General features: G+C 45.8%; 1 protein-coding gene across 5 annotated transcripts in view; it reads right to left on the minus strand.

Moving 5' to 3' along the window:
* Nucleotides 1-19,762, minus strand: part of St3gal3 (ST3 beta-galactoside alpha-2,3-sialyltransferase 3) — a 158,975-nt gene that overhangs the window by 11,498 nt on the left and 127,715 nt on the right. For all 5 annotated transcript variants that reach the window (XM_090335033.1, XM_090335030.1, XM_090335032.1 and 2 more), the window contains 4 exons: nucleotides 9,523-9,617; nucleotides 7,061-7,124; nucleotides 5,457-5,552; nucleotides 5,005-5,191 (listed from right to left, as the gene is read on the minus strand). In XM_090335033.1, coding sequence (XP_090191159.1) covers nucleotides 5,005-5,191; nucleotides 5,457-5,552; nucleotides 7,061-7,124; nucleotides 9,523-9,617 — 442 coding nt within the window. The remainder of the gene's footprint in view (nucleotides 1-5,004; nucleotides 5,192-5,456; nucleotides 5,553-7,060; nucleotides 7,125-9,522; nucleotides 9,618-19,762) is intronic.

Below are 19,762 nucleotides of genomic sequence, written 5' to 3' on the forward strand. Positions count from 1 at the left end.
AGAATGGAAAGTGGTAAGTGGTTATGACCTCCTCCTCCCCCGTTGTCGTTCTGGTCTTGAGGCTTGTACTCAGGGCCTGGGCATGGTCTCTGAGCTTCTTTTGTTCAAGGCTAATGCTCGACTATTTGAGCCACAGCTCCATTTCTAGCTTTTTTTTTTTTTAGTAGTTTACTAAAGTTAAGAGTCTCAGGGTCTGAATCTTCCTGTGGCTTCAAACCACAGGAGGCTGAGATCTTCAGATCTTAGGCTTCTGAATAACCGAAATTGTAAGCATGAGCCATTGGTACCTGGCTGGTTTTTGTTTTTTGGCTGGTCCAGGAGCTTGAACTGAGCATCTGAGTGTCTGAGTTCCAGTGTGAGGATGCCAGGTTATCAGGCATTCTAGGGCATAGCAGGAGATGCTGACAGAGATAGGAGGCTATAGCCTGAGTAACTGGACACTTTGCTCAAGGCTAGTGCTCTGCCACTTGAGCCACAGCACCCCTTCCAGCTTCTTCTGTGTAGTGGTACCAATCAAGGAATCAAACTCAGGGCTTCGTGCATGCTACGCAAGAACTCTACCACTAGGCCACACTCCTAGCCTCATGAGGCTAGACTTCTTCTAGGCAGTCCTCTCAGACTAGAACAGAGTGTAGGCTCAAGTGCAGATGGATATCTAATCCCCAGCTTGGGCCTGCTCCAGTAAGGCCTCACATTCTGGAACCTAGTGGCCTTGTTTGCCCTTTTGTATTGCCATCTGCTAGGGGCTTCTGACTCTGGCTCCTACGTTCAGGTTAGCAACTAGGGCAGGTCTACAGCCTATACAGAAAATGTTTCATTCCCTGATGCAGTGAGTTCTTTCTCTAATAATAAAACTAATACCAATAATAAAAAGTAAAAATCCTAGCAACTAAGGAGGCAGAAATTTGAGGACCTCAGTTCAAAGCCAGCCCAGGCACAAAAGACCCTGAGACTCTTATCTACAAGGGGTAGGGTGGCAGCCTTGAGCTGAAGAGCTCAGGGACAGTGCTGAGGCCTAGAGTTCAAGCCCCATGACTCACAAAAAAAACAAAACCAAACAAAAAAACAGTAAAAAATTTAGCAAATGCCTTAGAGAATAGACTTATTGTCTGTGCTAGGTACTTCTCTAATTCATCTTAGTTTTTGTATCAATATTAAAAGATGAGTAGCACCACTACTTTTGGAGTGGGACTCAATCTAAGGGGGAAGATGGTTTGTCTAAGGTACTGTCCCTAAGCCTCTCTGTGCTCAAGGCTAATGCTGTTCCACTTGAGCCATAGCACCACTTCCAGCTTTTTTTTTTTTTTTTTGCCAGTCCTGCAGCTTTAAGTTAGGGCTTGAGCACTGTCCTTGGGCTTTCTCAGAGCTAGAGCTCTACCACTTGAGCCACAGCACCATTTCTGGCTTTTTTCTATGTATGTGGTACCGAGGAATGGAACCCAGGTCTTCATGCATGCTAGGCAAGCACTTTAACCACTAGGCCAAACTCCCGGCCCACTTTTTTTTTTTTTAACTGTGTATGTAGTATCAAGGAATCAAACCCAAGGCTTCGTGCATGCTAGGCCATCACTCTTCCAGATTCAAAAACCTCATTCCTCCTGAGAATCAATGAGGCCCTACCTGACCTCTGAGATCTTGCTCTTCTGAACTACCACTGGAAGGTCAAGCTTGTGTTGACTGTATATGGGCCCTAGCTCCCTGCCCCTTCAGGGCAGCACCACAGCCACATTAACCCAGCCCAGGCAGAGGGCTACTCAGCAGAAGCTAGCTTTCAAGTTTCAGTGTTAGGATGCCAGGTTATCAGGCATTCTAGGGCACAGCAGGAGATGCTGACAGAGACAGGAGGCTGTAGCCTGAGTAACTAGATTGGAGCTTTGCCCTTCACACGTCCTGTCCTCTCCAGGCCTGAGAACCCTTCATCTGTATAGTGGATAGGCATCCAGACCCAAGAGGAAGATGCAAAGGCCACAGCCGCTAGGAAACCTGACAGCACACGATGACATATTGCTGGTATTGTGTCCTGTTCTGTCTATACAGTATTACCGATAATGTCTTCAAGGGAGTATAGCCTCTCTGGGCTTCTGTGCAAGTTGTTCTTTTGTTTGTAACACCTTTCACATGACTCAGTCCTAACACTTTCTTCAGGTTCAGCTTAGCAGTCCTCTCCAGGATGATTTCTCCTGTCCTTCTCATCTGCGCCCAGGGCTGCAAAGATGTCTCCTCATCATGGCACCTACCACACAGGTAACTCTAGCTTTGAGACTGTCTTTCCTACTGGATTGGGAGAGACTACAGATCAGGAGCAGTGAGGAACTTGGACTGAATTTTCAGAGACCAGTACCTTATTAATGCCAGACAAGCAAAGAATTGAGTGGATGGGGTCAGCTACAGACCTGCATCTTTGAAGCTTCATGGAGACTGAGGCTACCCTCCCCCACTAGAGACTTTTATATGCTCCCCCACCATGTCCGATCCACTCTTCCTCCTGGCCTCATTTCCCTACTTGCCCATACACTCGTGCTTTCTAGAGAACACGGACGGCTGGGACTTCTACATCTGCTTGCTGGCTTGGTGAAGGCTTCTGGAACCAGGAAGATAAATAGTCTTTTGGTAACTTGAATGGAGTTATCTGTGTCCAGTGAAGCTACAACTAAGTGAAGAACAGTTCTCCCACTTGGATACACAAGGATGGCCTGTCCTATTCAGGTTGTTTCATTTCCTGTGCCACGTTTCCTCCTTTCCTAAAGTTTATCAGGATTCCCGGGTACCAGAAACTTACATTTTATAGGGGATTGTTCACATGGCAAGAAGCTGTGACTGAGGGCTAATACCTGTCCTTGCCTTGGCCATCCAGGCCTTGGCTCCAGGATAGAGCTGCCTTCTTCCAGAATGCTGCAGGTAAAACTCCAGACAGGTACAGAGCTAGCAGTAGCTCTGGCTAGAAACATTGCAGAAGCAAGACAAGTCTGTGTCTGGGTCCTGTGAGGTAACCAGGCATGAGAGGCATGGAAAGTCAACTTGGCTCACATCCACCTGTCCTCAGAGGCCAAGTCTAGGCCAACAGATTTCCTGAAGCAGCAGGTCCTGCTATTTGCTTTTTCTGACTCTAGATGGCTTGCCTTCTCCTTTTCTTCTTTCTTGCTTTGTCCCTTGGATTAACTATAAAAATTTTGACTTGACTGACCCTGGTTCTCCTGAAAGGAACAAGTGACAATACTCACCTGGCTGGCCCTGACTTACCTCTGGCCTGCCCTCCTTGTTTTGACTGCCTGGCTTTTCCCAGTCTGCCTAGTAGGAAGCAGGGTCTGGTATTCAAGATAATTCCAGATCTTTTATGGTAAATGGGTAGTGAGGGGAAAAATCCAATGGGATCAGTGCTCTGCCTATGATTTCTTGCCCCAAGGGAGGCTTGGGGCTTTGACAGTTATCTGTGGGTTCAGAAAGGGTATGGGTAGAAAGAGGTGAGAAGGTGGCCCCCAGAGTCGCTGAGGTTGACCAAGGCAGACCCAGTGACCTCCATTTGTCTCTTCAAAGTACCTACCTGGGACCTCAAGGCAAACAGAATGTGGGGACTCAGGTATCTCAGGGTTCTGAGAACAAAGGAGTGCTCTCTTAGTCCCCATTCTCTCTCTGATTAGTGTGGGCAGGTAGACCATCTCAGGCTGACCATTTTGCTACTTGATCCTTTCCTTCTCTTTGGAGAGCTGGGCTGAACCCAGTATAACTCAGCTCCCTTTCCATTATCCTATCTACATGAATTTCTAGTTGTTTTTTTGTTTTGCTTGCCACCTACATGATACTGCCTATAATTAGCCTTGCTTGGAAAAAGATTGTGGACTTAAATCGAATTGTACTGAGACCCCCACAGGCAGGTGAAGTTGTTCTCACTCTCAACTTGTCTTTAAATCTCCAGAAAGAACAACTAGTTTCATACTGCATGCAGAAGGCCATCTGTCATCAATCTCTGGTTAGAGGCCTGAGTACTGGAAAAATAAATGGTCTGAGCTCACTGCCAGCAACCCTCCCTGGGGGTCGGGGGGGAAAAGGGTCACAGCTGGAGGGGAGGAGATGGAGGATGGACCCAGACAAGTTGGCAGGTGTCCCTGCAGACCCCAAGCGATACAGGTCTCAGGAGAGGCCCCAGTGGGTGGTCAACGAATAAGCACTCTGAGTCTACTCTGCTACATATGCTCTCTAAAGAAATGGTTCCAGGTGCCTGACTGCCTAAACCAGAAGATACAGAATCTGATTATACATGAAGAGCAGAATGGGACTCAGTGGTGGTCAGGGTAAAAAGTACGATGCAGGGAGAGGCCCAGACTTACAAGTTTGGGAATTAGTACTCTCAAGTTGAGGGGGTCTACGGTTCTTTTAGAATGGCCCCAGTAAGGCCTTACTCCCCTGGCTAGGAGGGAGGGAGTGGTACTATGATTCAAGGGGTAGGGCGGTAGCCTTGAGCTGAAGAGCTCAGGGACAGTGCCCAGGCCGAGTTCAAGTCCCACTACAAAAAAAAGAAAAGAAAGGAAAGGAAAAGAAAAGAAAAGAAACAAAGAGGGAGGACCCTAAGACCAGAGCAAGAGAGACCTACTTCATAGGTGGTAGGTGACAGGGAAGGAGAGTGTGAAGACTGGGAGAATACCAAAACTGGCCTTAGAGATTAGTACTTTCTTTCGCTGGAACTCTCAGGCCATGGCAGGGGCCTGGGTCTCCTGGGGTTTGGCTAGAGAAGCCTGAGCAAGAGCCTGCTCTGGGGCATCTGGAGGTAGGTAGCAGATATCTCAGATATCTCAACAGATATCTCAGCTCATGAGTCCTGGCCTGGAACCCTGGCATCTTCTTGTTGCTCTACTTGGTTATACTTTCTATCTTTCAGTTCGGGGTTATTGATGCTTCTTTTGAGGGTTCCTACTTTTTCTTTGTGGGGTCCATAAGATTTGCCTTGGTAGCTGGGGAGTTGGCAGCAAGGCCCCAGGGCAAGAAGGTGCTGGTGCCAGGGGAGCTCACCACTCTCTCCTTGTAGACGATGTACTTCAGCCACTTGAAGTCTTGCCACTTGAAGCCAGCGAGGACAAAGAGAGAATCCCGCTCATATTGCTCAGGCCTCTGCATGGCGCCCTCGGGATATGTGATGCGCAGGGTTGTTTTGCTGCCCACATCCTTCTCAAAGCCCTTCACTGGTGCTGAGTTCAGTCTACAGAGAGCAGGCCCAGTCAAAGCTTGCCTTGCATCTGTATTCAGGGAGGCACCACAACCCCAGAATACCCGCCAAGTGCAGAGAATGGGAGTCTAGGTCACCTAAGTTTTCCATTTCAAAAACCTCCAACCCAGTCTTCTTGAGGATTCTGTTGACTTCCAGCCTAGGTGGCCAGATGAGCAGACGGTTCTCAATAGAGTCGTGGCTGCTGGTTTGGGGGAAGGACATGCAGGGGCTTAAGGTGCTATTTGGGGGAGCTCACCTGACAACAATGTCATAGTCATCAATTCGTGACCCCAGAGACTTGTTGGCAAGGACACCTCCATTGCCCACAATGATGCAGCGACGGCAGCGGAGGCTGAGAGAACAGAGTGAAGGCCCATGGATAGCTGACCACCAGGCCTCTTTCCCTTTGCCCCTTGACCCCACATGGTTGGTCAGAACTAAGGATCCCAACAATATTTCTTTTGGGGGGGGGGCGGTGTCAGTCGTGGGGCTTGAACTCTGTGCCTGGGCACTATCCCTGAGCTCTTCAGCTCAAGGCTAACACTCTACCACTTGAGCCACAGTGCACCTTGTCTGGTTTTCTGGTTAGCTAGAGATAGGAATCTCATGGCCTTTTGTGCCCAGACTGGCTCTGAACAACGATTCTCGGATCTCAGCCTCCTGAGTAGCTAGGATTACAGCACCCGGCTCCAGCAACATTTCTAAAGGAAGGGAAGCTCAGTTCTGGGACACTGATATCCCCAACCTGTGACACTTCCTCAGGAAAATGTGGATATGGAATGGCCCAAGGACCAAGCTGGGAAATGAGGACAAGGTTCCCATGAGATAGTTTCCTGAGGTAAAGGTTCTCCAAGTGTTAGTGGGGGTTAGGTAGCCTTAGGGGACAGGGACAAATGGGCCAAGTTTGAGGCTCTGCCAAGAAAGCAAGGACAGATGAAGAGGAATGGAGAGTCTGTTACTTTTTATCTCAACAGCCCCTTGGTTCCCAGTAGTCACTGGGAAAAGCTCATTTGGTTTCTCCCACCTGACCCTACGTTCTTCCCTCTCCACAGCTGGCTTAAAGAGCTGTTGCTAGGGGCCAGGAGTTTGGCCTTGTGGTAGAGTACTTGCCTAGCATGCATGAAGACCTGGGTTTGATTCCTCGGTATCACATATATAGAAAAAGCTGAAAGTGGTGCTGTGGCTTTAGTGATAGAGTTCTAGCCTTGAGAAAGCCCAAGGACAGTGCTCAGGCCCTGAGCTCAAGACCAGGACTGACCAAAAAAAGGAAAAAAGAAACAAACTCCTTTCTAGACTGATGCCTACCACCCGGATCCTCAGTCTCATTGCTGGACTGATCTGAGTTCCAGGGTCTGAAGTTTTGTTTTGTTTTGTTTTGCTTTTTTGTGCGTCATGGGGCTTGAACTTTAGGCCTAGGCACTGTCCCCAAGCTCTTCAGCTCAAGGCTACTGCCCTACCCCTTGAGCCATGGTGCCACTTTCTGTTTTTTAGTGATTAATTGGAGATAAGAGTCTCTTAGTCTTTAGTGCCGGGGCTAGCTTTGAACCTCAATCCTCAGATCTCAGCCTCCTGAGTAGCTAGGATTATAGGAATGAGCCCCCTCACACAGCGGGTCTGAAGTTCTTATCTTCAGACTTCTAATATCTGAGGATCAAGATGTCTTGCTAAGTGCTTACAGTCTGAGGGGTGCCAATCTAGGGCAGTGGTTTCACTTATCTGCTCTTCCTCCCCAAGATGTATGCTGTATGTGCACATATAGATATGCTGGAGAATCTGACCATATATGGAGAAGACCAGTTGGGCTTTAGTATCTTTGCACATACTAAGGATCCAAGGGCCCAGAGGCTGGCAGTGGCTCACCTGTCCAAGGCAGGAGTCAGGCGGTACTCTTTGGTGACTGACAAGATGGCTTTGATCAGATTGTCTGTGGACAGAGGAGGGAGGTAGCTATTAGAGGATCATTTAAGTTACGACAGTGTTACTGAGCGGCATCACAATTCCTGGGCACAGAGGGAAGGTGGAGTTGGGTGGAGGGAGCTCCAAACACAAGGCTGGCCGGGTGCTGGTGGCTCACTGATACAACTGTAGCTACTCAAGAAGCTGAGATCTAAGGATCTTCTTTCAAAGCCAGTCCTGGCAGAAAAGTGCACAAGAGTCTGCCTTCAATTAATCAGCATAAATAAATAAACAGAAATTAATAAATAAAATTTTAAACTGGGGAGCTGGAAGTGTGGCTAAAATGGTAAGGTACCAGGCATGAGTGAAAAAGGCTCTGAGGCATAGTGAAAAAGCACAGGCTCTGAGTTCAAGCCCTAGTACCTGCACAAACAAAACCAAAACTAATGAAACAACCAAACCAAAAGACCCACAAGATGGGCCAGGTTACTGCCCTTTTTCCCTAACACAGGAGATAGAGGCAGAGAAACAGGCAAGCATACCTCTGAGGGAAGCCAGTCCCTACCATTGGCACCCGGTTGTCCTGGATTGCTGGTGAGGGAGTGCATGAGAAAAATGAGGAAGTAGGTGCAAACTCTTTAGAAACTGAATGAGAACAGGGCAAGGATAAAACCTATAAAGAATATTTGTACTAGCTGGTGGCTTACACCTACAATCCTAGCTACTCAAGAGGCCCAATCTGATGATTGGGTTTTCAAAGCCACCCGGAGCCTGGGCACAAAAGTCCTGTGAGACTCTTGTCTCCACTTAACCACTAGAAAACTGGAAGTGGCTCTGGCGCTGTGGTTCAAGTGATAGACGGCTAGTCTTGAGCTGAAGAGCTCAGGGACAGAGTCCAGGCCCAGAGTTCAAGTCTCAAGATCACATACACACACACATACTAAATGCCTCCAGATATACTTTAGGGGTTTTGGGGAAGGCCACAGATTCTCTTCTTTCTCTATCTCCATTTGTGCCTCTAAGATAGAGTATTTACTACTAATTGGCCAAGATCAAGGATATTGGTAGGGCTTTGTTTTGTTTTGTTTCGCTTTTTAGAAGCCCTTGGCTCCTCCTGAAAAGGACATACAGAAATACTTGTTCTCATCTCCAGTGGGCTCTGTATTAGACTTCCCTAGACTTTGTAGCTGTGCAGTTGGAGTTTTGCATGAGGATTCAGAAGAAAAGAGTAGCCTGGTTGGCTGCATGTACCCAGGAAGTCCTTCATATGGTATGACCTGACCCATGAGATTTCTCTTTGGAGGCCTGAAGTCAAAGCCCATGTTCAACAGCATTTTTGTTGGCCACTGTCCTTCCAGGAAGGGAGGGTGTGGTGGGCTGGCTGAATGAAGGGTTTAAATATTCTTGAGTCTTCTAGCTAAATTATATCTTTCATCCCTTTAATAGTTATTTTCTTTAATTCTGACCACAACTATACAGTAGCACCATTTCTCCACTTAGGTGATAAAGAAACTAAAGCAAAGACAGGTTAAACAGCTTGTACAAGATCAGTTAGTAATGAGATAGTATGGGGATCTAATCTCCTATCTGACCTTAAAGCCTCAGCTCTCTTTTCTCCAGGCCATGGTGCAGACTAGGAGCCAGACACAGAAACAGTACTGTTTCGAATAGGGGTAGGAAAGTCTTAAGAGGGAATAACTCCCTAAGGTAAAGGAAGAGGGAGTGTCTGTGTGTCTGGGTTAGCAATGGACATAATAAAAATTACAACTAGGCACTGATGGCTCACACCTATAATCTCAGCCACTCAGGAAGCTGAGGGATGAGGGTCATGGCTCAGGCAGTTAGTCTGTGAGACTTATTGCCAATTAACCACCAAAAACCTGGAAATGAACTATGGCTCAGGTGGCAGAGTGTTAGCCTTGAGCAGAAAAAGCTAAGGGACAGTGTCCAGACCCTGAGTTGACAGTCTAGGACCAGGAGCATGAGGAATTAGAGGGGAGGCTAGGTTAGGAGGTTAGGTTAGGATAAAAGGCATCAGGTAGGGATGGTGTAGGTGTAGAAGGGTATTTCTGATGAGTAGCTTTGGCCTCTGATGACTCTGGAAACATTCTCTTCCTAGCTAGTGCCTTTTGCACCTCTCTTTTATAATCTTTATGACTCTTACTTCTTCCTAGAGTCCTGAGTATCTGCTCTTTCACTAGATTGGAACTTTTCTGAGAAGTGCCTACATCACTGCTGTGGACTCAGTCCTGGCAAGTTATTGGCTCTGGGTCAATATTTCATTAGTCAAGACAAAAGACAGAATGGGGGAGAGAAAGAATAGGTGACTGTTCAAAGTTTCTAGAACTAGGACCTCTGAAGATACAGCCCAGTTCCGAAGTTTAGGAAGATAATCTGGGAAATGTGGGTCATAGTTCACAACATACCTTGACCTTTGATCCCAAAAGGTGGTACAAACTCCCGGATCCTAGCCCACTTGCGAAAGGAGTCATCTAGGAACATGGGTGCTGGCTTGGAGAACCTGGAATACAACAACACAATAGGCTGGGTATGGGCTGGCTTTGCTGTGCATTGTCTCGGTGATGGATCTGTGGAAGCCACCCTCCACATTCTAGCACATCCTCACTACCCCAGCCTGCCTGCTCATGGAGGAGCTGCTGATCTTGTTGAGTGAAACTTGAGTCTGAGGGAGCAGGCCTGGCCAGTCTTTATTTAGCCATATGTAAAGAGTAAAGGGGCAAAGGGTTAATGTCTCAGAGCTAAGAGCTCTGTGGAAGCTTATCCACGCATCCATCTGCAGTCACTGCTGCCCACTTTGTTCCTACAATCTGGAACACAGGGATTCACACTGTCCAGTGAAACAAAACTATCCAAAAATACAGCCAGTATAGGGAGACAGAATTTTGGAGAGGATTCTGGAGTGGACCACCCAGGGTGAGGAAGGGATGAATTCATGCTTAAAGGCAAAAGCAGGGCAAAGCTACAGGAGACTGGTAGAGAAAAGAAAACAAAAGCTACTCTTAGGATGTAGGACTGAGGAGAGAAATCAGATCAGCAGTAACCATTTGCATTTGTTAGTAGAAAGAAGGGAAGAAGGACCCTAAGTTCCTGTAGAGGTAGGGGAAGGCCCGAAAAAGTTCAGGGGGGGAAGGGTTCCTTTTAGCTGGAGGAGAGATGGGAAGGAAAGAGGAAAGAGAAAGGTGAAATGATGGTAAGTAGAGAATAAGGAAAAATAAGTGTCACTGTTCTTGGGCAGGGTATGTTGCAGGTTTAGAGAAGATGGGATAGGTCAGAGGGATACAGAGAAAAGTAAGTCCTAGGCAAAAGTACAAAAGGTTATCAGGCTTTTCAGAAATGCTCCAAGAACACAAGTTCACAGAAAACTAGTATCCTAGTTTGAAATCCTTCCTATGGCACAGAAGAATAGAAGATGGCCAGTTTCAGTCACTTACTATGTGCTAGGAGGCCTGCACATGTCACCCATATCCCTCTGTCTCCCTCAGTCCTGCTGCATGGCAGCTCTTTATGGTATAAGGGTCTAGCCACTGAAGCACTGATGATTCTAGGTGCCCTGCTCCCCTCTTATCTCCCAGAGGTCCCTCTGAGTTTTCAGCCAGAGTAGCCAGAGGGATGAGGGTCTTTCTGGCAAGAATGACTGTGTGGAAGCCTATGCCTCAGGGGCTCTTTCCATTTCAAACTATTCAAATCAGTCCACTGACTAACAGGAGTCTACAAGAGTATCCAAACCCAGAAGCTAGAACTTACCTCTCCAAACATAGTATAACCACAAACCATAGTATAATCCATTTCTTATCTCTATCATCAGGAATCCATTATGGTATCCCAGGAGAAATAAGATCATAATCACTCAGGGGTCTTGTGTTATTAGGATCTCTGACAGACTCCCTCCCCTACCACATTTTGGCTAGGAAGATATCAACACCCAGTCCCGAGGCCACTCCTCCTGTACAAAGACTTTCCTTTGGACTTTTGGATCCCACCGAGTTCCCTGGTACACAAGACAATGCCTATTTCTTGTGTCTATTATATAAAATCTTTATTTATTTTTTATTTTATTTTTTGCTAGTCTCAGGGCTTATACTCAGGGCCTGAGCACTGTCTTTGGGCTTTCTCAAAGCTAGAGCTCTACCAGTTGAGCTGAAGTACTTCCGGCTTTTTCTACATATATGGTACCCAGGTCTTCATGCAGGCTAGGCAAGCACTCTACCACTAAGCCAAATGCCCAGCCCCAAATATATACAATCTTAAGCAAATTAATATATCTGAGGCATTGCCAGACATACTGAGGATCCTGGCCAGGGTTTATGGGTGATATCAAAGGTCTTTGGACATATGCCTGAATCAAAACTACTCTTCTGTGTTAGGACTGAACTTAAAAAGTTTATGTAAAGTTTGAGTCAGGATTTTATCAGCTTCTCAATACATACTGGATGTCATATGATAATAAATCTCCTTTGGATCTTGCCAAATAATCTTAGCATGTTTCCCCCCCCCCTTTTTCTTTCCAACATCCCCTTTTCCAAATTATCAGAAAGACCACTGTATTTAATTCGTTCTTTTAAAAAACTTTTTTTGGTAACCTGTAGTATGTTAATTTTGGGAAAATACAGGCAAATACGTAATACAAACAACCAGAATATTACAACACAGGGTCAATTATCCTTTCTGCATCTATCCAAATTGACAGCTATTCTTTTCCTATAATATTTTCTAGATTGATTTAGAATGATTTTCTCCTAGTATACACTGGATTCAACAACAAAAACTGGAAATTACTGGTAGTGTGACATGAACCATCCCTTCAAAAAAATAGTAAAAGGAGAGACAAATATAAAGTTTAACCAAAATGAGGAGTTGCCATATTAGTAATGGTTTAGAACAGTTCACAGGACAGATCATGGCAGAATACATTAAATGGACCTGATAAGGTGTCTTAAAAATCTGTTTGGAGTAAGTAATCTATTCCTTTCTTTTATGATATTCTCAAACACTTGCCATTTCACCTTATTCTTTTATTGGGCCTTAGTGTTTTGGATGTTTATTTCTGGCCTCTTTTTATTCCTTGAAAGACTGAGCCAGCTCTTCTCAGCATTTCTTGCTGCGGATTGCACCTCTTTCTAAAGGCTACTCTTTTATCCACCCTTGGGGTGTGTGTACGTGTGCGCACTAGTCCTAGGGCTTGAACTCAGGGTCTGGGTGCTGTCCCTGATCTTTTTTTGCTTGAGGCTAGTACTCTACCACTTGAGCCACAGCTCCAGGTGTGGCTTTTTTGTTGTTGTTTTGTTTTTTGAGTCACTTATTGGAGATAAAGGTCCTAAGTCCTTTTGTGCCCAGGTTGGCTGGGAATCATGATTCTTAAATTTTAGCCGCCTAAGTAACTAGGATTACAGGTGTGAGCCATTAGTACCCAGCTCCCAGCTTTATTTGATGTTTTGATAGTTTTATGATGTTACCCAGGCTGGCTCAAACTCAAGATCTTGCTTCAGCCTCCACAGTGTTGGGATTGCAGGTCTGTGCCACTGCACTCAGCTTCATTTCTTCTTCCTGGGGCTTGAATTTTGAATTCAGGAATTGGTACTGTCCCTAAGCTTCCCCTACTGCCTCTATTACTCATGCTCTACCACTTGAGCCATAGCTCCACTTCTAGGATTGTTGTTGTTGTTGTTGTAATAACCTAGCAGGATTAGCTGCCAAGTTGTTTTTTGTTTTTGTAAAAATGCTTAGCCTGCTTGACCACCTGTGAGCGGTTAGATCACCTGCATGTGGCCCCATCCTTGTAGTTATTGACTATGGACATCGTGAGGTGATGTCACATGTTGACTATGCCTGTGAGTGATGTTTACCTTTAAAAGCTCAGCTCCAGAGAAGGCTGGGGTTGCTCTCCATCAGCCCAAAGGTGGAGAGTAGCTACTGCTACTTGTAGCTCCATTCACTGAGTGCTGGTGATTCTATTGCTGGGGGGGTTCAGCTCCCCCAAAACAGCTGGGATATTACAGTTGTGGGGATTTTTTTTTTTGGTACCTTATTGGAGATAAGAGTCTCACAGACATTCTTTGGTGGGCTGACTTTGAACAATGATTGTCAGATATCAACCTTCTGAATAGCTAAGATCACAGGTGGGAAACACTGGTGCCAGGCTTGCATTTCTTTTTAGTTATAAATGAAGATAGCTACTTCACATCTGGAAGGATCATTTGCTGTTTCTGTGGGCTTGTTTGTTTGTTTTTTGGTCATGAGGCTTGAACTCAGGGCCTGGGAGCTGTCCTTGAGCTCTTTTTGCTTAAGGCTAGTGCTCTAGCACTTTGAACCGCAGCACCACTTCTGGTGGTTTTCTAGAGATGAGTCTCACAGATTTTTCTCTTGCTGGCTTCAAACTATGATCTCCTCAGATCTTGGCCTCCTAAGTAGCTACCAGGAGGTAGCCACTAGCGCCCAGCTTTTTGCTTCCTTTTTTGAAGCTTTTTATGTATTAAGTACATGTCCCTGTTTGCCCTCTTCATGTCTCTCTACACTTGGAAAGTTTTGTCCCCATTCTCTTAAGCTTAAATGCTAGTGTCTCTAGAAAGGTTTCCCTGGTTCTTCTGGGTAGGCTTGTATTCTTCCTCTAGAGTTCCCATTATATTTTGTTCAGCCCCTGTCAGGTAGTTCAGGGCCTAAAGAGCCTTCAAAGCTGAGAAGGGGGGCATAAACTACAGGGAATGTGGGGGCAAGTGATGATGCAGACAATGTGCCTTGTATAAATTCTGTAGGTGGCCTGGCACAAATTTCATATCACACCTAGAACAAAATTCAGAGGCTCCTATGCATATCAATATCCCGTAGAGGGGCTAGCCAAAATGGTGATGATCTTTAAGGTGCAGCATGACTGGTCAGACTAGCAGGGCATGAGATGCCTGACCTGCTTGCCCTAGCCTAGTGGGTAGTAGTGCAGGGTGGGGTAGGCTCCACTAGACAGGCCCCAGCCTGTCAGCCCTGACATTGCCCTGGCACCCCAGCACGCGAGGCAGCCCCAGGATCAGGTTTCAGCAGGGTGTGTATGAGTGCGTGAGAAAGCTCAGGGGTAGGAGACCTATCTTTTTTCCCTAGATCCCAGAGCCAATAGTTAGGGATGGGGCTCAGGAAGAGTGCATGCTGAGGGTAGATCTGACTTCAGTGCCTCATATCAAAGTCTGGGCCTCTGGGAGTCCCCACAGACAAAAACAGGATCATAATTGTGGGTAGGAGTTGGTCTGGCCACCCAGGAAGGGCAACCTGGGACCCTCCTAAGGGGTCCTCCAGATCACACTGCTCAACAGTGTGGCTGAGGCACAGTGAAGAAGGTAAATGTCCCCAGCTCTGTTCATCAACCTAAAATGTTTTTTCTATTTATTTTTATTTTTGCAGTCCTGGGGCTTGAACTCAAGGTCTAGGCACTGTCCTTGGGCTTTTTCAGGGCTAGAGCCACAAGGCTACCACTTGAGCCACAACACCACTTCTGGCTTTTTCTATGTATATGGTGCTGAGGAATCAAACCCAAGGCTTCATGCATGCTAGGCAAATATGCTCTACCACTAGGCCATGCTCCGGCCACAAGATATAATTTTCTTTTTCCCTTTTCTCCTTCTCCCTCTCTCCCTCGCCCCCCCCCTCTCATCAGGGCTTGAACTCAGGATACAATGTTCTTTTTTTTTTAAAAAAAATTTTGGTTGGATAATGTATAGAGGGGTTACAGTTATATCAGGTAGTTGGTGCTTTACTTCTTGCAAATTGATACCCCTGGTACAATGTTTTTTGTGTTTGTTTTTTTTTTGTCATGGGGCTTGAACTGGGTGGGCCTGGGCATTGGTCCCTGAGCTCTTCAGCTCAAGGCTACCGCCCTACCCTTGAGCCAAGCCCCCCTTCCATTTTCTAGAAGTTAACTGGAGATAAGAGTTTCAGGTCCTTTTGTTCCTGGGTTGGCTTTGAACCTTGATCCTCAGATCTTAGCCTCCTGAGTAGCTAGGATTTCAGGCATGGGCTACTGCACCAGTCCTGGCATAATGTTCTTGAAGGACACTTTGAATCTCAAGCCTGTGCCCTGAGACCATGGGTAGAAAGTCCACTGGGGCCAGTTAACAGTGGGGAGTGGTGTTTCTGGGAACCAGTAAACCCAGGGGAGAAACTTCTCTTCTAGCTCTCTTCTAAGCTAGATGTAATTACCTGTAGATGTAATCTGTTGGATTAAGTCTATAATCAACTTCAGCTGTGTGTAGTTATCTTTTACCTTTTTTTTTTTTTTGCCAGTCTTGGCCCTGAGCCCAAACACTGTCCTTGGACTTTCTCAAGGCTAGAGCTCTACCACTTGAGCCTCAGCACCACTTCCGGCTTTTTCTAAGTATGTGGTACCGAGGAATCGAACCTGGGTCTTTGTGCATGCTAGGCAAGCACTCTACCCCTAGGCCAAACTCCCCACCCCTGTAGTTATCGTTTGATGGCCAGCTTTCTAGCAACTTCATCCTGTAAATACAAGGCAGAGCCCAGGAGTAGCACATCAGTCAGAAGATATATTACTATATATCTTCTCTAAGTTACTTGCCTTCTGACCTCTCAGTCAGAGTAAGATTCACCCAAAGAGGTAAAAGTCAAATCCCATAGAAACTGTTCTGGAAAGTGCTAAGACACAATTCTTAGAATCTATTTTGTTTCGCTTGAGATCTAACTTGCAGTCCACCATAAAGGCCTTGGCATTTATCTAAGCCAGGAAGATAAATGCTGTCTGGTCAGACATATCCTTTGTAACCATTTCCCTCACTAAGCACCTGTATGGATCTCATGGGAAAGCAAGAATCTAAGGAGAAAAGGTGCTAAGTCTTGGAGTAGATGGCTGTATGTACTTAAAGGAGAAGCAGAGAAGTAAACAGACAGACAGCAGGTACTTACTCTCAGAGACTATTTCACACATGTGCAGGAAGCTCCCATATGGGCTAGAGCTGGGAAATCCAGTATTGTCCAACAAATGCTCATCTGCTCAGTACAAGGTCGTATGCTAGTGTGCTAAGTGCTGGCTGGGAACCTAAAGATCAATTAGCCCTGGTTCTTCTCTCAAGAAGTTAATGAGATAGGGAATAATCATATGGAAATACATCTCTACAGATTACATTTTAAAATGGAATTTGGGCATAGAGAAAAGATTTCTTGAAGGAAATGATGACAAAGGTGGACTGGGCTTTGAAAGACAGTAACTGTGAGCTGGTGGAGGGTATTTGAGCAGGAGGGTAGTATAGATAAATGCCACAGGGAAGGGTGCCAGTATTAGTTACTTATGCTGTGACAGAATGCCCAACAGAAACAATTTGAGGGAGGAATTATTTTAGCCTATGATTTCAGCGGATTCCGCTCATCATTACAGAGGGGTATAGCAAGCAGGATGGGACCAGGGCAAGACAGAACCCCAAGGACAAGTCTGAGTAATCAATCTTTCTCCAACTCAGCCTACTTCATGTCTTTCATAACCTCACAATAATATCATTATATTATGAATCTATCAAGAGATTAACTCCTTAGAACAAGTCTCTCATGATCTGATCATATCTGGAAACACTATCATGGACACCTAGAAAAATGTGCTTTCCTGGTCTCCTAGGCACTTCTCAAGCTAACTGATAATTAAGATTAACCATCAGAGCAGCCATAACTGAAGGTGAGGAGAGATATTGGTCAGGTGGGCCAGGAAGTCGTGTCCATCAATGGCTAAAGAGCTGCAGCCTAGGCTGCCCTCTAGTTTCATCCAGGCAGGTGGAACAGTATGTGAGGAAGGAATGAAAGGGCTAGCAATAAAACAGCAATAAGCAGTTGAGGTACAAATACCACATAGAAAGGCTGGGCAGAATGTTCATCAACACTGCAGGACTAGCCTAGTTCCCTGAAGCTGTGTCAGGATCAATTTCAAGATAGATAATCATTGGTTAGTTCAGGTATTTAGTTCATGCTTTCTTGCTAGTGCCTTGCAGAAAATGTTTTTGCATTTCTTTCCCTTTCTGCTATAATGGCATTCCACTTTTCATTCCAGATGGTCTTAGCTGAGCTGATAGCTCTCCTTCTTTTGGGATGGGCACATATCCTTAGCTGACCAATGATTCCTCAACAAGTGGCTCAAGAATGGGTACCTGTTTTAAGAAGGATGCATAGAAGTCTTCTCTGAGATTTCTTATTCATTCATTTATTTATTTTTTGCCAGTCCTGGGCTTGAGCTCAGGGCCTGAGCTCTGTCCTTGGACTCTCTCAAGGCTAGAACTCTACCACTTGAGCCTTAGCACCACTTACGGCTTTTTTCTGTGTATGTGGTACCGTGGAATCGAACCCGGGTCTTCGTGCATGCTAGGCAAGCACTTTAACCACTAAGCCAAATTCCAGGCCCTTATTCATTTATTTTATTTTATTGGTCCTGGGGCTTGAACTCAGGGCTTGGGAACTGTCTTGAGCTTTTTTGCTCAAGTCGAGTGCTCTACCACTTTGAGCCACAGTGCCACTTGTGGTTTTCTGGTAATTAGTTGGAGATAAGAGTTTCACAGACTTTCATGCCTGAGCTGGCTCTGAATGGTGATCCTCAAATCTCAGCCACCTGAATAGGTAGGATTATAGGTGTAAATCACTGGCGCCAGTGACATTTCATATTTAGATACTGCCAGATGTAAAGTCTCTCTTCTTTTAGAGAGTGAGCTATAATGCGTAGATCTGGGGTTAGGTAAGCTAAAATAAGTTTTGATGGAATACAGCCATACTCACTTCTACAACATGGATGGATGTTTTCGTGCCACAACTGTGGAGTTGAGTAGCTGTGACAGAGATACAGTGAAAGAGCTTGCCAACTCCAGGCTTAGGAATGCCAGAGCCAGCTCTACAGCTACTTGGGCAAAGCTGTCTGCAGGATGACTAGATTCAGAGGAAAATAGAGCTAATCTACAGGGAGAAAGACACCGGGAGTCCTAGATTCAGGTGGATCTGAAAGTTTAGCTTCTGGAGTTATATAAACAAACACATTTCCTTTTTGCTTAACTTAGTTCCATCTGGATTTCTACCAACTGCAACTGCTCTCTAGAGAATAACTTTTAAGCGCTTCAGTTTGGTTTACATGGCCTTGTGATCTGGCTTCTGTATGCTTACCCATCCCCCAGTACCTCCCATACCTACCCATACCTAGATTCTAGTTTATATGGCTACTTAAAATTTCTAGAACTAACTAGGCTCTTAACACGTTTATGCGTTCACTGTTCACATTACCTGGAATTCTCTTCCCTTTCTCATTAGAACACTGAGCTTCTGTTCATCTACAAGACCTGACTCCAGCAATGATACCTCTCTGACATCTTCCCACCATGTTGTCCAACCCCTCCTAGGCAATGCTGTTCTCTGGGTGCACCATGCTCTTAGTACTTACCTGGCTCCCCACCAGACTGTAGCATCTTTGGCGCATAGTTGGAGTACACAGTAGGTGCTAGGTAAATGTGTGGGGACTACAAAAGGGAAAATCAGCTTGGGGTGACAGCCCCTGAAATGTACACCTTTCAGGTACAATCCAGGCTGAATTCCTGCTCACCTGTAGAAGTCTGGGAGTAGCTGTGTAGCTAAGTCACAGATACTTTGATTTCCCTGCTTCAAAGGACCAGACTTTTAGCAATGTCTCCACTGTTCACAGCTGCCCCCACCACTCGCCAGGAGCGAAATGCTGCCAGCTACTGCCCCTTGGCCTGCTTAGGGACTTTGGCCACATCTGTGTCCAGACAGACTGGAGCCAAAGGCATGACATATATGACAGGCAGGGAGGCCTGTGCTGAAGGAAAAGGGGAGAGGCTAAGCCAGAAGCCCCCAAGGGACAATACTTGGGCTCCTGCTGACAGGCTCCTACTGGTTCTGCTGACAGCCTGTACCTAGTGTGGAGGGAGGAAGGGAAAAAAAAGGAGGGAGGGACTGTGGGGTGGTACAAGAGAGAACAGCAAGCTGAGAAGCTGCTGTGAGAGGCAGGCGTACCTACCTAGAGAGCCTTGATGATGACCACACTACAGAGGCCACATAACCCACAGTGCAAGGCATAGTTCCAGTGGTTCCCACAGTCCACCATGTTCCATTTCCCTTACCCTAGTGATAGGGCGTGTGCCTAATACGTTCAAGGACTGAGTTCCATCTCCAACCCTGCAACAAAATAAATTCAATCCCTGCAGATAATGTGGATAATGGGTGAGGCAGCCAAGGAGAAAGGCAGTTGTGAAACCATGATAAACACACAATAGTAAGTACTAATAACTATTGTAAGGGCTCTACACACATTATCTTATTTAATCCTTGCAATGGCCCCATGGGTCAGCTCTCCATATCCACATTCTTATTTACCATGTTGCTTTTGGGAATACTGAAAAGTATACAGCCCCTCTAAGAAAACATGGTACTTGGGGATAGAACTAAAACAATAGAGGTTGAGAGGGGGAAAAGAAGTGAGAATGTGTATCAGGGAAAAATATTACTTTTTTATGGTACGGGGGTTTGACTTTAAGGAATTGTACTTGCTAAGCAGCCACTTTTACTCAAGCTATACTCAACCCCTTTTGTCTTAGATTATTTTTCAGAAAGGGTCTGACTTTTGCTTAGACTGCCATCTCTTACCTATGCCTTTCAGGAAGCTGGTATTATAGA

Source organism: Megascapheus bottae, chromosome 6 (genome assembly GCF_031878675.1).
Source record: "Megascapheus bottae isolate mThoBot1 chromosome 6, mThoBot2.hap1, whole genome shotgun sequence".
In the NCBI taxonomy this organism is placed as follows: Eukaryota; Metazoa; Chordata; class Mammalia; order Rodentia; family Geomyidae; genus Megascapheus; species Megascapheus bottae.